A 15,931-nucleotide genomic window follows, 5' to 3' on the forward strand; every position below is an offset into this window, starting at 1 on the left:
CAGTGTTTAATCGCAAGGAATAAAATCGGAGGGAGGACGTTTCTTTGTGTAAATGTAATTGTTAAATTTCGGTTCTATTTGTGTATTATGATTTATACAATTTATACTATTAGACAATTACATGTAAAACAGTTCTCTTATAGCGTATTTGTACTAAATTCTGTTCTAGGAACATTTTCTAGACGAGTACCGGGCATTGAATACCTTCGTATTCTTTTAAATTTGCATCGAACGAACATAAAGAAATACATACATACACTCAGGCTTATTCAGACAAGCAAGAAGTGAATAAAAAGTATCGAGTATATTGATGAATGCTTGGAATTGTTGATTTTCAGTTCTATGCATGTAAAGAGGGTACAACTTATGCAAATTCACTTTTCTTTTTCTACTTAGATTAACCCTTTAACTACAGGTATGATTTATAAACTACATTACTTTAGTGATATAAAATTAGAATGTATATAAAATAATTAGAATTATACTGTCTAGTATTATGATTTGAATTTGGTAAAATATTTTCTTTTCGTTTTTTCTTTTTTGCGTTTAAAGCGATCGGCTGGGCTAAAGGAACCGCGGTTAAAGAGTTAATCGTTTTGATTTGATCAAATTATCAACGTTAACTAAATTATGTTCCTAGGAACGTTCTTTTAGCTGTCTCTACGCTGAAGTAACGTCTAGAAAAAGGTGCTAATATGGTTATCTCCTGCATGAAACTGGTCGAAGAAATATTCTCAACGTTTCGTTGAGAATGGTGAGACACCCTAATCCTGATCTCTTTTAGCATTAGAGAATCGTTATTATTAGTTGGCTTGATTACGCACTACCTCGGCTTGCAGGCGAGCCGCGAGGGCTTTGCGTACTTGCATTATGGACGGTTCCAGAGGTTCCGGTAATTTTAGCTCCTGCTCCCCCTTGATCGTCGCCTCTGCCACTGTCCTCGCAGAACTGGGCCTGCTCGAGTTCATTTCTAATCGTTGACTCCTCGCTTCTTTCTTCAAAGCTACCAATTTGTCGCGTCTGGCTTTTAGATAAGCTTGCCTCTTCTTTATATCTTCTTCTGATATCTGAAATGTTACCAACAAGTATTTAATTGCTCCTATGTGAACAGATAATAACTCAGTTTCGTATCTTGCGGTCAATGACTATTAATGTCAAAAAAGCACAATTGTTTTGGTATCGACCTTTGAAATCTCTTAGGAAAATTGAGCATACTTCAATTTCGATAACTTACAACTAGATGTTTATAAGCGAACAGACTGATATAGATATTACGAGTTATGCTTGTATCGAGAAATTTAGAACGTAAGATTTTCAATAAACTGTACAAATTTGTACAAACATTCTCGTCATTTTTTTGACATTTGGTCGTACTTGTTTTAGGACAGAATTAATTACATTTTGTTCCTCTGATTTGGAGTGGTCCATAGATAGGGAGTCAAGAGGAACCTCTTTAGAAGATGGTTGAACGTTTTCCACTTCTTCTCTCTTCTCTTCTTCTTCTTCATTCTTATTTTCTTCCTTCTTTTCATTTTTTCTCTCTTCTTTCTCCTTTAAAAACGAATGCGCCTCCCTTTCCGGAGTTTTCTCCTCTTGCGACGTCTTCAGAACTTCCTCCAACAATGCTCTTTCGTTATTATATTTCGCTGCTAAACGTTCGTGTTCTTTGATGAGCGATGTTTCCGATGATACGTCCTGATCTTCTTCCGAAACATTCTCCAGCACGTGTTTCCTGTGCGTTTTTTTTTTCTAATTAATCCCAAGTTGATCTCAAACCAGGATATTTAACCCATTAAGTATCCAAGTTCTCGCAGAAGAATAGTGTATTAATAAACTTACTGAATAATTTCTTCCATGACTAACGGATCTTCGTTCAATACATCCGCTTCGTACATAAACGATGCAGGCGTTAAACCGTACTTTTGCTCGATCATGTTCAACGCTTGTAGCTGAAGCTCAAGGTTTTTCTGTATCATCATCCTCTTGAAAATCTCGTATTCGTTCGCTGCCCATATTTGCTCGAACAAGTTCTAAGATAGAATTGAAAAATCAACAATTTACATCCGTCTATTTTAAATTCTCACACGTTTAAGAGTTCACTTCTCCACTCGCCTGTTGGAATTGTATCGGCATTTTCGTATACTTGTTCACGGTACAAGCGTACTCGAATTGCTCCGGAGTGATCCCCATGTCTTCCATAAAACAGCCAAGCAATAAGTCCACCAGATTTTTGTACTCTTGATATATCTTTTGATACTCGTCGTTTTCCTCGACGCCCGCTTCGAATACTGCGAGAAGGAAAAAAAACTTTAGTATTCTGATCCGTGCACGAGTCAGATGGTAACGTTATTCCCTGTCGATCGCTCTTTGATTTGATATTAAACGATAGACGATATTTTTACCAGGATCAGTCCCAACGAGAATATAAGTGTACGAGTATTATAAGTAAGAAGATTCATTGGATGAACATTTTTCACTTACTCAGCGACTTTTCCTCGATAAAAGTGATCAGAGGCGCGGACCAAATGGGACCCTGAAGAAAACCTATCAAGGAATCGAAGACCCAAGCGCTGTCGTCTTTCTCGTTCATTTCGTTTGCGATACAAGGAATCCTTCTAGAGAGACTGATCGATCCCTTTCGAATCCTTCGGGCAACAAAGATTTCCGTCGTGCATACACGCATTAACGGTGTCTACTTTCGAGCGTAGTCATAGTTACCGTACGGCAAAACATAGTTTGCCTTAGGCTTGCGCGAACGAACGGAAGCGTTATCTGGTGCAGTTTTTCATTTCCATTCTACTCATTGGACGAGTGGAATTTTTAAGCGATAGGTGTAACGATAACTACGAATGTCCCTCTCGTTCATTCTTGTGTCTTTATTCAATCATACTTATATATACCTATAACTTGCTCGCTATGTAAGGTTCTCTCCGTGTGTTCTGTAAAACAACTAATTTATGTTACTTGTTTGTAATAAAACAAAAGATGGAGAGAGTGTATCAGTTTTTGTAAGTTCCTAAGATAAGAACGTGAACAGTGTGTTTGGGTTCTTTAGATTTAATTGTCACGACTGAGAGGACAAATGGATTATATAAACCGGGTGAGCCAATTCGTCGTACCATTTAAATTCTTCTCCTATTTATTTATTGCATAAGAAACAGTTTCAAGCTGATCATTGCGGTGTGTCTTAATTATTACATTGTAAGTCCTGCTTGATGCTGAACGATATTCGCTGGAAAAATTTTTTTATACAACAGATAATTTACCCAGCACGTTTAGATATCGCAGTTAAACGCTCCGTGTATAGAGGGTGAGACACGTAAAGCGTAGCAAGTCGCTTGCTTTGAAACTACTGGAAGTATCCAAGTGAATTTGCTTTAAATTAAACGGTGAACAAGAGCGGTCCCGTTTAACTTTTAAACAATTTACTTCGATGCCCACGGTAGTTTTCAAGAAAATAGTTTATTACGTCCTACGTGTCTCACCCTGTATACTAGAAACTAACTTCAAAAAGTCATATTCATAGAATATACATTGGAAAAAGAGCGAAAAGTATACAAATTGCATCGACATATATACAAGGGATGCGAAACTGTTACGACTGGGTGTCGTTGATTCTTTATATACTCAATCCGAGAGCTCGAAATTTAATGCAACAATTACTGATCACGTATAAGAGTTGGATTACAAAAAAAAAAAGAAAAGAAAACAACGGTATTATTTACAATGGCTCCCCGCTCTCGGTTCTTCTTTCCAAATTTGTAATTGTAGCAATATCAGTATGTTTTATAAAAATACTTGTAGAGCGATAGCTTATGTACAACATTGTCTACAATTTCAATTTGGAATTTATATGATAGATTTATCTATAATTGGAAATTATGTTGAGAATGATTCAAGGTGTTCGTCGACATCGTATGGGCTGGATGCGATGGGGTTGGACTGTAGAGGCTATGATGAGAGTGAGATTTTGCTCTGGAAAGTTCGCTGTAACGATCTTGTTCCGGCGGTGCAACTAAAAGAACTGGCCGTAAGGAGAGGGATTTCCGAGAACCAGCGACACTCTGAGCCTCGTTCACATATCCTGGATTTATTTCGCCTGGAACAAAGAAATATTCACATTATTACAAAAAAAAAACCCTTCGACTAGGGCAGACTTTGAGACGCACATAAAGAAATAATATAAATATATTAATTTTTAATTTCTGTAAGTAGTGACAGTGGCTTTAATGTCGGAACTTGCTGTTTATTTTCTTTCTCTCTCTCTCTCTCTCTCTCCAGATTTTATATGTAACCGGTTCACTTATGTTGAAAGAAAAGGGTTAATACCTTTGTACAAGGAACCATTGTTAAAAGGCTCCGGCTGAAGTCTAACATGCCTAGACGCCAAGATAAAAGCGAGTGCGGCTAATGTAGCGGCGTCCAGAGCGGCGATTGCCGCTAACGGTATAGCCCATCTAACGGCGCAAGCTCCTGGATTGTATCTATCAAATGAAATTAGAGCGGTATGCGTCAACTTTTTATTTAATTTTTAAACAGCAAAATAAAATTAATTGCATCGTCTTGTTTTCATCCAAATGAAAAAGGGCAGAAAGCAATAAGAAGCTCATTAAATAAATATGGAACGGCTAAACGCGATACTTAAATACTATAATCAGTAAAGTAATTTATTTCCAATAAGTAATCCGTGTAAATATTAAGAAAGAAAAAACTATTTGAACAACAAAATTGTTACTTAGGAAGAATCCCTCAGATTGGAAATTGAACTGTTACAAAACATTGTAGAAATCTTTGAACAATCTGTATAATGAGCTTCTCTTCGTTTTCTGAGGTTTCTAAATTGGTACCTGGATGCAGCCGCGCCGCAAACAGCTCGAATTAATGGTGAGTCCCAGCCCAGAGGATAAATGCAAACTCCAATCGCCATAGATATTGCTGAAATGGAGAGAAGAACGTTACATTCTGGATAAATATTTTCGTTATCAAATAATTTTGATTATTTCCTGGATACACCTGGAACAGTCTAGAATGGATTTCTGAATAACATTAGCTACTTCTCATCGTTATATAAACATGAATAGAACGTGGCTGACATTTCAGTGAACTATCTCTTCTCATGGAGATACTTCACTTATACAAAAGGTCAACAGTGAAAGGTAACAGTTCTGCTTTCGCAACATTGATTAATTTTTCATCGGATAAAACGACTCTTTTTCGAGGCATCTTCGGAGCCCTTTGCCATCCGAGGCCACTTATTGCTTAATCGCCCCTGTAAATAATGTAGCAAACTTTAAACCTGCTATTTTCATAGTGAAATATTTTATAGAAATGTTAAAACAATAATTGCAATTAATTTGCAATATTGAATGCTAATTGCGAGAATTATTATGATTGTATTAAAGACACACGGAATGTTTTCGATCCGTTATACGCTAGTATAATGTTTCTAGGTGAAGAGTTTCCCTCCTCACGGAGTTGATTCGCGTTTCGACCACCTACTTTCACTATCAGCGTACAAGCCAATGACGATCGCTAGTAACACCTTCAATCAATTGCTACCTTGTACAAAAACAATGATCGAAAGAAGGATTTTTGGTAACTGGAAATTTTACAAAAAATATTTGCTATTTTAATGAATTTCCAAAAGATGCACACTTAAATTTGACTAAAATTTTAAAAATATATATTTTAGTTTTCTTCATATAGAAATAACGTTCGCAAGAAAGATTTTTCCTGACTTGAATAGAACGTACAATTTTTCTGTAAAATATTTTATTACTGCGATATCGCTGCCTGCGTTATCGACACAGCATAGTACACTGGCTAAAACATTCTTCGTAAACTTTCGAGTATTACCTTTTGAGTCGCCAAAAATTCTTGTAAACATCAGCTGAATTGATTGCGACAAATTTTTCGAAAATTTTACCTTCTTTGTAACCAGAAGATAAACTACGAAGTGGTTGGCAACTATTGACGTATCGACTTACATGGACGTGTACTGTCAGGTAGAGACTTTGTAAATATTTCAAAAACTACATTTCCAGCAATTGAGACAAACACCAATGTAATCCCTGACAAGTAAGCTTTCGGTTAACTTGACCCAGATATCAAAGTGGAGTTGAGAACACTGGTTTATGATCTAAAATCTGAAAATTTTATTTTTGATATGTCGTTGCTTTGTTTCTCTGTAGGCCGATCTTGAGGAAGCAAAGAAAAGAGTTCAATTGCGTGGACCAAGCGTGAATATTAAACGCGGTGTCGCCCAACTTATGGTGGGATACATCAAGCATGTCAATGTTCTTAAACTAGGTCACCATCGTACAGACAAGTATTTTAGAAGTATATCTAAGTATATTATATTTCTTAAACACTTTACTACTTAATTGATTTATTATCAGTATCATGATAGGACGATTCGTCGGATGGGAAATTATTAAAGAAATATGATTGATGATTTAAGAAATTCCGCAAAGAAAGGATTCCAAAATGGTACCATCCCTCTGTATTATATCATTGTTGAATATCTTAAACGCTGAAGTGTTGATAAATCGGTAAGTTGATTATCCTGAATGTTATAACGATCTAGTCTATATCTCTTCTTAAATGATCTCCCTTTTCTTCACGAATGAAGTTCGTGAAAGTGCACGTTTTCTCCTCAAACTCATGCTTTTTAATGACACGTTCACCAGCAATCAACAATCAGACATCAGAGGTAAATCACGATTCAGACAACACCGAGACCTGTTCATTGTAGCATTGTTGTATTTCGCAAGCATGATCCCGCGGACAGGAAACGCTTTCTATTCGTAGAAAAACATGATTCGTGGTAAGAAAAAAGAAACCCTCTAATTCTCTAACAGTAGAATGTGATCAGAACAAAGTACGTTCATCTGATTTATCGTACGATGTTAATAATAATGCAAACAAGACTAATCGCGCCCGTTGAAAATTAAAGAGAAGTATGAACGATTATTTAAATCAACATATTATCCCAACGGGAAAGATTTAAGATTTCCTGTAAAATGCAAATTACTATTACAGCAAGGTTCGACGATGTAAACGCCGTTCTTGGTATCGCATAAAACCCAGTTAACGGATAAGGTTTCGTGACAAGAGAAGGGGCGTGCAGAACGAAACGATTGCATCACTTCCTGACCCGGTGACTCTGGTGCATCCAGCAATTTTTAGCCACGTTGCGATGATAAGGTATTACGCGGACGATTACGGCAATAGCTCGCGGGAGAACACCCAGCCGCGTTATACTTTCTAAAGTGATACCCGACTGTGACTATTCGCTCAATTTTTCTTCCTTCTCTTCGCGCTCGTCGGCTACACAGTGCGCGGTAATTATGCTTCTATTCTTGTTTAGTTTGTCATAACACGTAACGCGGCTTCCGTTACGAAGGCTGGATTAAACCAGGGGTCCTCAATCTTGCGTCTTTGTAGCTATTTACATGCGCCACCGGCGAAGTGTTGAAATAATGAAATCGGAGTCTTTCTTGTATTAGTAGTATGGGCATCAGTTATCACTGTGTGCCGTTGTTGTAATCTAATTGCCATTATTTTTTGCATTTTTTGCAATCTCGAATGCGCCTACGCCACACATAAAGCTCGAGAACCCCTGGACTAAACGGTTGCCCCTTTCCGGATTATCCTGATCGGATGTTCATCGGTGCTTCTGAGGATCACGTTACGCAACATATTGTGTCTTCTTTTGCTTATCGTGTCGACTAGATATTATTTGATACCTATTGCGATACATTAGAATTATACCTCAGATGTTTATACAAATTCGAGTTTTTATGTCCCCAGTCTAGTAATGTTACGATGTCCACTAAATGAGTTACATTGTCTAGATATGTCTGGAGTTTTCTAAAGGATTTAATTAAGAAACCAGCAAATATAGCGGAACAAACGACGTGCGTTGCTTTAAAAAAAAAAGAGTTATAATGTAACAACTTGGTGGTAGTAGCAACAAGAAACGTGAATAAAAATAATGACGGCAATAACTACATTACTAAATAATAACGGCGATATCGGTAAGGTCGTAGCTTAAAATATTAAGCGGTGATACGGTGAATACCACTCAGTTGGTATCAATTTTTGATCTTTGCATATATATCTCTCAATGTACTATTTTCAAAGCTTAAATATACACGTAACGGTATTAATAATAGTAAAAGTAGGAGTAATTACCTGAAACAACTTGCATCCAAGCGCACAGATAAAACACAGTGGTGCTCTGGCAGAAGAAGAACAATAGCATCGCGCAAATCGTCAACAGAGCAATTGCAACAGCAATACCGACTAGAATGGTGCTCACTCTAAACGGAATGTTGGCGATTGTCGACAAGTCATCCAATCTACCGATGCATTCCTCGCCCAATTCACCTGGGAATCCAGATAGGGAAAGGATATCTTTATTAACAAATAATTTAACGAAGATGAAAATTACATTGTCATACCACTTGACATTGGAATGAAGATCGATTTACCATTGCCACCGTAGCTGCACCTAGTCCAAAGGCCGAATCTGCCCGGATTCTCGTGTTCTAAGTCGCCTAACCATTCTGGCGTAACAAAAGCCACGACACCAATAATAGCATAGCATATGGTGAAAATACCCCAGAGGACACCAATCGCTTTCGAGTTACGAATGTAATTCGTCGCGTACATATGGGAGGACTCGACGTACTCTATCTTCGAACCCATCTTGATACTGCTTAAAAATATCCAACGATTATTTTCTTTTACTAATAACACTACAATTCTTTGAATTATCTCATTTTTAAATCTTCTCTACATTCTATCGACAGTACCATAAACATTTATTATATTCTATTTTTAGTGCGAATGCCTCTTGTACAGTGATCTACAAACTAATGTCGTTAGCACATTCAACGATACCATTGATAGCAACTAATGCTTACTATTAATTTGTAAATTATTACATAAGTCGAAGGGAGATGATTTTATAAAATTGAACAACGGGAAACCACTTACTTCCTGAACGAATTAACTGCTCTTAATGTTTCCTCATCACCGATCTTGCGGTTCCTTCGTGTTTCAAGTATCCGCTCTCACATTAAAGCGGTTCTAGCGCCGCCCCTGACATTTACATCGGAACGTTCACCGATAGGACTCAGGAAGGCGCAGTCCGATTTCCTCGCGACGATCTACCGATTAGAACGCAACAAGACGCGGCTCGTGTTAGTCTTCCTCTTCGCATTCTTCTCTCAACTGGCTCTACTGTCGGATTACTTTCTTTCTCGAATTACAGAGCGGAATACGAGACTCGTTCGGTGTCGTCATTACGTTACTTGTATAAAATGATTCATCGAACGTAATATTGTAAGAACGAAGTAAAATTCGCCGATCGATACATCGTTTTATAAACAGCATAATAGAAGGCGCGCATTTCGGATCATGATTTTAAAATCGAAACCAGCTCATTGGCCTCGATCGAGAATCACGATATTAAGTTCACCGAGCCGAGCTCTCGAACAACCTCCATCACAAATTATCAATGGAATATTTATTACTCGAGAAAAAAAAGCACCGAAGCCCGTACTCCTTAGATCCCAAAGAGTTAATGCTGCTCGAATCATAGCATTAAATCACAGTTGGCGTAGTTTCATCCGTATTTAGAAGATTGAAAAATTTACCTACTCGAACCTCTTTCCAACTGGTAACGCGATCCTCGACGTACCTTCTCCTCTCCCCTCCGTCAGATTGCGTTCAATGCGCTTCCGAGGACATCTGCTAGGAACTAACACTCAACTTCACCGGTGCACTGAATCTGAATACCTTGGAAATCTTCACTTCGCCTGACCCGGGATACACTAGAGACGGAAATTGAGCGGACGACCGTGTCCCGTGTAGAACCGCAACGGGTGATTCGAGATATTTGCTCGCAAAAAGCCCGTCCCATATGCGAACAAGATTGAGAAAGAAAAGTGGGATCAGCCAGGACAGAGAGAACGAGTACGAGACACGATTGTTAGTCCGTTGCATCGACTCGCACAGTTGCTGTGCTAGCTGCGAGTCAACGCGGCTGATCACCTCGACGAATGGAAAATACGTCTTAAAGAGGACAAACTATGATAGCACGGCGTATAGTTCAAGATGGCTGGTTCAGGTAAGCCGAGGTTGCCAGGTAAGTAGGAAGGAGGGAGAGTAGCGCGCGCGAAAAGGACGGGGATCGTGAATGGGGCCTCTTTACGGGGCCCTGGACACGGGAGAAAGGCGACGTCGCCAAGGAACCGATACGCGGAGTAGGGATGCCGGTTTGTAAATACGAACGTGTTCGCTTCGCAGGCCTTTCTTCCCGGACCAGCTCAATCTGAGACGAAGAAAATGGATGATAAATATTGTTACTTAATTCTCGTAGGAAGTATTAAAGTACGTGAAACAAGTTTGACGGATGTTAACAATTTTGTTAGATTTACCATTTCATTCTATATATTACATTGATAGATTTAGAAATACTAATGGGAGAAATGATACATGAATATGTATATGCATAAAGTTGTATGGGAATGGAATAAATTGAGGACTGTTGCAAGCAGTTGCAATATGGTGTAGGCTGGATTCAAAGATGGTTCGTGTGGTACCGGATTGTGCATATTTTCACGATGACGCAATAGCAGTGCTAACTGTAGCTGGAGTTTATCGTACTTTTCCAAAACATGATTACATTTCGTCAATTGAGGTTGCTTAAAGAAGATCCTGATTAATTCTTCTACGTATGTCCACATATAAGTATGTCTCTTAATCTCTCTTTCAACGTGCTTCTAACTGAAATACCAGATAACTGGTAGTAGCACGTATTTTGGAAAAATGTCTTAAATATTTTAACGTCACTTTTTTCAAAACATGTTCAATTTATATTTGTATTTCAAGTACAGGATCAAGACCTTGTTGCGCAGTGGTTGGTGAGATGAGAAGACTTTAACGCTGATGTTATCAAAAAGCATAAAAATGAACTACTTTTTTTATCCCTTCTAAGTAGTTTACTCGTACTGGGGATAAATAAAAAATATAAGATGACGTGCATCGTCGTGGAATCCACGTGTGGAGAGAGAGAGAAAGGAAGGAAGTTGAGGGGGTGTTTTTTACTTAAGCTTTCCAAAGAACTTAACGCGACACAAACGAAAACAATCGATTAATCACGCTGTCTCTTGGTTTCGAAGGTAGCGTTCCACATCTAAAATTCTTTTCGCTGTTTATTCGGATAGTTTGTCTTAACAAACGCATAATAAAATGTTTGAATTTCGCGCTTCGATGTTCGATAAATATCGCATTGCGATTGACGCTACATTCAAGCGATAACGTGACATTGCTGATGTTATTCGAAGTGGGTATTAAGAAGATGCTGTGTTTCTAACCTCGATGCAATTTAAGAGATGGCCAATCGAACAGTCAAAGATGCGAAATCTATTAGAGGTACAAATCCCCAATATTTAGTCGAGAAAATAATTAGATCTCGAGTGTACGATTCTAAATATTGGAAAGAAGAATGTTTTGCTTTAACCGCGGAACTTTTGGTCGACAAGGCTATGGAATTGAGGTTAGTAACTGTAATTAAACAATTTGTACCTAAACGAGTTATTTCTATGCGTGTATAACGTATAATTCGATTGTGTTCGGTGTCTGTGCATATATTTTATTTATAATTTTCGTTCTATATTTTGTCAGAAGCTTTTCAATGGGGCATCAAAACATAACCTATTACTGAAATAAACAAACGCTTTTCAGATTCATAGGTGGTGTATATGGCGGAAACGTAAAACCAACGCCATTTCTTTGTCTTATATTAAAAATGCTTCAAATACAACCAGAGAAAGATATTATCGTGGAATTTATTAAAAACGAAGAATTCAAATATGTTCGTGCACTAGGTGCATTGTATATGAGGTTAACAGGTTCCTCTTTAGATTGTTACAAGTATTTGGAACCCTTATTTAACGATAATAGAAAGTTAAGAAGGCAGAACAAAGAAGGCAAATTTGAACTGATCCATATGGATGAATTTATAGATGATCTTCTTAGAGAAGAAAGGTGTTGCGACGTAATTCTGCCAAGAATACAGAAAAGACACGTTCTTGAAGAGAATAACGAATTGGGTAAGTCTCATAGGACTTTGTAAAGTCTTATGCGAGTGAAAGATAAAGAATAATAAAATTTTTAAATATATATTATAGAAGCGAAGGTGTCTGCCTTAGAAGACGATATGGACGAAGGAATAGAGTCCTCAGAAGACGAAGATATACCTCCGGTCAAAGAGGACACGCGCAAACGGACAGATGATCACGACAGGGACCGAGATCGTCACAGGGACAGAGACAAAAGGCATTCACGATCTGACAAAAAATCTGACAGAGAAAAACAGAGATCGAGAAGTAGAGACAGAGACAGAGATAGACGAGAACGTAAACGAAGTAAATCACCTAAATCCCATTCTTCTTCGCATAAAGACAAAGATAGGGATAAAGACCGTCACAGAAGGGACGACAGGGACAGAGATAGAGATCGTGATCGAGATCGGAGACGAGAACGGGACAGAACTAGGCATTGAATTAAAATTTAGAGGTACGGCACATTTTGTACAGATCGTAATAATCGGCATTTATAATTCGCGGGGATGAATAAAAAGAAGTGAAACGACACACCTCTTGAATCTTTTTATATCGTATGTACTGCACTTCGGTCGTGATTAACAGCAGTGTGTAACATTTACAATGAATAGTTTCGTATTAAAATTATAGCATTTATCGATAGAAACGCTACATAGTAGCTTATAATACCCGTACATTACATATTACAAGTGACAGTATTCGTTTTTTTCTCGTTAATGTTATATTCATTCTATCTGGAATTCTCTGCTTTTCTTTTCGACCTAACAAAATTATGAAAGAGTGACCATTATTTTTACGCTTATTTACAAAATTTTGGAGAAAATTTATCACTGTATGTTAGCAGTGAAATATTTCAAAGGTAATCGTTAAATGATATAAAAGGATATTGTATTTTTAAGTAATGCCTTTTTAACGGCACAATGACAAATTTTCTCAAGCACCATGTAATAAAATAAGTTGAGAATGTCATAGCCTGTCTATAAACGTAATCCACATGATTACATATATAATGTCTTTAAATATATACATTTTGCACATATGTACACCGAGTATCGACAATTCTGGTGTGGCATGCGATAATAATACAAGCCCCTCCTCGTACGCTTCTCCCAGCTCTAAGCATGTGTTAATAATCGCATGCTATGCCAGAATCGTTGAGAATTGGTGCATTCTATTTCACCGTACTTTTCATAATTAAAAATAGTGAGCAAAGTATGGTATCGATGCACGAGAAAAACGCGAATGCATTTATCTTGAATGCAATAATTTCTTTTATATTCCAACTCCATTTATAGTTCATCGAGTCTATATAAATAGTTATCAAGCAATGCATTCCACGTTATTTCGAATTATATCTGCCTGATATACACTTCCGTAACTTATTCTAAAACTGATTATATCGGTTTTTAAAATGTTGGCGAATTCAAAATAAATAATCTTTCCTCCTCTTTTTTAATCCATTTTAACAATTTACTCACTGCTTCGATTGCATCTGGTTTTGTCACAAGTGGTTCGAATGTAACATACAATTCGAAGCCTAAAGTTACCTACAAAAATGTATATGTTAGTTGCATACCAAGTGCTTTATTTACATTAAATATCGTGTAGTTTAACTTACCCATGCTAGCATGGTCTCTTTATCTAATTGTTGGAATATAAGTTTCAATGGTCGATTAGGGCTGTGCAGCCTGTGGTGTAAACACTGATAAAGTCCCAATAATCTATGGAGGGGGGAAAAGAAACACGTATCATGCGTGATGTTTCTCATTGTCATATCTCATTCAGATTATTCTGAATTTTTTAATGTTATAATCACCGTTCTACTTCCTCGTCAGTCGTGTATGGAGGTTGGAATCCAGGACTCCAAAATTGTGCCGTACTTCTACATTTATACAGTACGTGCCGCATTTCTGGCAATCCAATGTCAGCAGTTTTAATCGATGGTTTATTCATGGATTCATTAATTGCTTCTAAACAATTTGTTCGTCTTAATTTTTCTACAATTTTCTGTAAATAAAATTTACATGTTATTTTTCAAGTTTTCGTTATTTCTTTTTATATATATCGTTTACGAAATTTTCGTATCAAATTACTTACTTGTTTTGCTTCAGAAAGAACAAAAAATACATTTCTATCAACCGTGAGCAACAATAAGCATGCCTGACAATCCTCAGCCAAGTATGATACATGTCCATGCATATAACCGTTGGCATCAAACTTTGGTAGACATATTGGTGTCCAGCTCTCAGCAGTCTTAAGTGACTCTGAACTGTCGACCAAATTTTGTATTATGTGTAAATCCACAGGATGTAGAAAAAATTTGTTCATTCTAACTAATGTTACCAGTTGGTTGTTAGCTAGAAGTATTGCAAACACTAAATTCTGAAACGTGTTACATTCGTCCAATTAGTATAACTGACAACAATCGGGTAATATTCTTCTAATACAATGTTAATTCTTTAAAATGTGCAGTACCTTGATTTTTCCACACGTTTGGATGATAGTCTGTGTGATAGAACTTCTCATGGAGGGAAGCAAAGGCAAACATTTGATGGCTCCTAAAAAAAATGCTGGCTCTCTGTCCATAAAATTCAATAGGTGATCTATCAGTCTTTCGCTACCGGTTAATAATCTTCTTAAATCAAAATTTCTACGTTGATCATATACTCTAGTTAACTGTGACTGTGTTAGTACAGAGACTATTTGGTTATATACATACCTGCGATAGAAAAACTTATAAGTTAAATGCTTAATTAACTTTAGACACTAAATATTACTATACACGTACGTTAATTGTAATGTAAGTTGAGGTACACTTTCAAGTGTTTTTGAAACTGCAACTAAAATCAATGGACCCTTGACGACGAATACAAAATTAGTATCTCCCGCGTGAACAGATCTAATCATATCACTGCCTGCTTGGACGAATGAAACCAGAGCCTGCATTACACCCATAACCGTGACTAGTTTATCTTCGGAACTGTATCTAGAATATATGGGTTTCCCTGCCTGGCTCAAAATAAATATATGCTTCTTCTGCGCCAACCATGTCTTGCAACGCAAAGGATCCGAATCTATACTACTTTGACCTAATCGCTGTGTAACATCCTCCTAAAACATAAAGATCTAATTAAATTAGATGAAACAAGATAACCTCTTAACAATTTAATTATGCGTAAACAAATTTAACTAAAGTGACCTAATGAATCTTGCAATAAAATTTTCAAGAAGAATTCTCTTCCAGAAATTATTACGAATAATCTTCGTTGCTTTAATTCCTTGCAATCGTTTTTAATTACACTAGAACTTATAGTGTTTCACGGATAGCAGGTTATGAAACATACTAATTCAGGATCATCGAGCGAAGCTGTTTTCTGAAGGTCCCGTGGACTGGGCGCGTTAGGTGTCGTTGGAATGTCTTGCGCGTCTTCTTGAATCTCTGAAATAGTGCTCGTTGTGCTTTCTTTCATCTGTCTGTCATCAATACTACTGCTCATCTCCTGCTCGTACTCCTCGAAACTGTCGGTCGTGACGAGCATTGTTTCCGTGGAGGCGCCCGGCTCAATACCCGGCTCGACGATACCATCGTCGATGGTGGTAGGCTCTTTCTCAGCCATTCTTACTAACGAAACACTTCGGACGTGCCACTATTTTCAAATTTTCCTCTTCGATTGACATTTAACGACAAGCCATGACGGGTCGACCGCCATTGCTGAATCCGGCTTATTTGGGATGGAATCCACAAACTGCGGGACAATGTTACCAAACTAAATTCAAGAAATCTCTACGTCAGA

General features: G+C 37.5%; 4 protein-coding genes across 7 annotated transcripts; 1 reads left to right on the forward strand and 3 right to left on the reverse strand.

Moving 5' to 3' along the window:
- Positions 1 to 697: 697 nt before the first annotated feature.
- LOC143427750 (cilia- and flagella-associated protein 36) lies at positions 698 to 3,164 on the reverse strand. Its single transcript, XM_076902183.1, has 5 exons — positions 2,482 to 3,164; positions 2,113 to 2,288; positions 1,840 to 2,030; positions 1,399 to 1,732; positions 698 to 1,067 (listed from the first exon to the last, which is right to left on the reverse strand). Exons 1-5 carry the CDS (start codon positions 2,681 to 2,683, stop codon positions 804 to 806), a joined length of 1,167 nt encoding a protein of 388 aa, XP_076758298.1. The 5' UTR covers positions 2,684 to 3,164; the 3' UTR covers positions 698 to 803.
- A 270-nt stretch (positions 3,165 to 3,434) lies between these two features.
- Positions 3,435 to 9,133, reverse strand: Lhfpl (LHFPL tetraspan subfamily member 5 protein). The gene is made up of 6 exons (XM_076896107.1): positions 9,004 to 9,133; positions 8,496 to 8,719; positions 8,197 to 8,391; positions 4,848 to 4,935; positions 4,330 to 4,484; positions 3,435 to 4,099 (listed from the first exon to the last, which is right to left on the reverse strand). The coding sequence occupies exons 2-6, from the start codon at positions 8,710 to 8,712 to the stop codon at positions 3,867 to 3,869; spliced, it is 888 nt and encodes a 295-aa protein (XP_076752222.1). The 5' UTR covers positions 8,713 to 8,719; positions 9,004 to 9,133; the 3' UTR covers positions 3,435 to 3,866.
- Positions 9,134 to 11,377: 2,244 nt separating this feature from the next.
- On the forward strand, positions 11,378 to 14,265 carry Prp38 (pre-mRNA processing factor 38). 3 transcript variants are annotated; one of them, XM_076910037.1, is made up of 4 exons: positions 11,378 to 11,569; positions 11,758 to 12,125; positions 12,204 to 12,591; positions 14,249 to 14,265. In XM_076910037.1, exons 1-3 carry the CDS (start codon positions 11,406 to 11,408, stop codon positions 12,575 to 12,577), a joined length of 906 nt encoding a protein of 301 aa, XP_076766152.1. In that variant the 5' UTR covers positions 11,378 to 11,405; the 3' UTR covers positions 12,578 to 12,591; positions 14,249 to 14,265. The 3 variants fall into 3 exon arrangements, with proteins under 3 accessions (XP_076766152.1, XP_076766143.1, XP_076766134.1); XM_076910028.1 differs by lacking the exon at positions 14,249 to 14,265 and adding an exon at positions 13,798 to 13,954; XM_076910019.1 differs by lacking the exon at positions 14,249 to 14,265 and having other exon boundaries at positions 12,204 to 12,919.
- On the reverse strand, positions 13,544 to 15,876 carry Mon1 (vacuolar fusion protein MON1 homolog). Of its 2 annotated transcripts, XM_076909998.1 has the most exons (7): positions 15,482 to 15,875; positions 14,926 to 15,248; positions 14,613 to 14,856; positions 14,235 to 14,519; positions 13,954 to 14,144; positions 13,756 to 13,858; positions 13,544 to 13,684 (listed from the first exon to the last, which is right to left on the reverse strand). In XM_076909998.1, the coding sequence occupies exons 1-7, from the start codon at positions 15,752 to 15,754 to the stop codon at positions 13,544 to 13,546; spliced, it is 1,560 nt and encodes a 519-aa protein (XP_076766113.1). In that variant the 5' UTR covers positions 15,755 to 15,875. The 2 variants fall into 2 exon arrangements, with proteins under 2 accessions (XP_076766113.1, XP_076766122.1); XM_076910007.1 differs by lacking the exon at positions 14,235 to 14,519 and having other exon boundaries at positions 15,482 to 15,876.
- Positions 15,877 to 15,931: the final 55 nt, after the last annotated feature.

This window comes from Xylocopa sonorina, chromosome 1, assembly GCF_050948175.1.
Source record: "Xylocopa sonorina isolate GNS202 chromosome 1, iyXylSono1_principal, whole genome shotgun sequence".
NCBI classification, from domain to species: domain Eukaryota; kingdom Metazoa; phylum Arthropoda; class Insecta; order Hymenoptera; family Apidae; genus Xylocopa; species Xylocopa sonorina.

Bases quoted from the DNA above. Each gene is read 5' to 3' on its own strand.
- LOC143427750 (XM_076902183.1), bottom strand. From the start codon at position 2,683: ATGCGTGTATGCACGACGGAAATCTTTGTTGCCCGAAGGATTCGAAAG. The intron at 2,289-2,481 runs GTAAGTGAAAAA...TCCTTCTCGCAG, and splicing joins TATCGAGGAAAAGTCGCTGA to TATTCGAAGCGGGCGTCGAG. The intron at 1,068-1,398 runs GTAATTAATTCT...GTAACATTTCAG, and splicing joins CCAAATCAGAGGAACAAAAT to ATATCAGAAGAAGATATAAA.
- Lhfpl (XM_076896107.1), bottom strand. From the start codon at position 8,712: ATGGGTTCGAAGATAGAGTACGTCGAGTCCTCCCATATGTACGCGACG. The intron at 8,392-8,495 runs GTAAATCGATCT...CTGGATTCCCAG, and splicing joins GTGCAGCTACGGTGGCAATG to GTGAATTGGGCGAGGAATGC. The intron at 4,100-4,329 runs GTATTAACCCTT...TCTTTGTTCCAG, and splicing joins CAATGGTTCCTTGTACAAAG to GCGAAATAAATCCAGGATAT.
- Prp38 (XM_076910037.1), top strand. From the start codon at position 11,406: ATGGCCAATCGAACAGTCAAAGATGCGAAATCTATTAGAGGTACAAAT. The intron at 11,570-11,757 runs GTTAGTAACTGT...AACGCTTTTCAG, and splicing joins GACAAGGCTATGGAATTGAG to ATTCATAGGTGGTGTATATG. The intron at 12,126-12,203 runs GTAAGTCTCATA...TATATATTATAG, and splicing joins TGAAGAGAATAACGAATTGG to AAGCGAAGGTGTCTGCCTTA.
- Mon1 (XM_076909998.1), bottom strand. From the start codon at position 15,754: ATGGCTGAGAAAGAGCCTACCACCATCGACGATGGTATCGTCGAGCCG. The intron at 13,859-13,953 runs GTGATTATAACA...CCCCCTCCATAG, and splicing joins ACTGACGAGGAAGTAGAACG to ATTATTGGGACTTTATCAGT. The intron at 13,685-13,755 runs GTAAGTTAAACT...ACATTTTTGTAG, and splicing joins AAGAGACCATGCTAGCATGG to GTAACTTTAGGCTTCGAATT.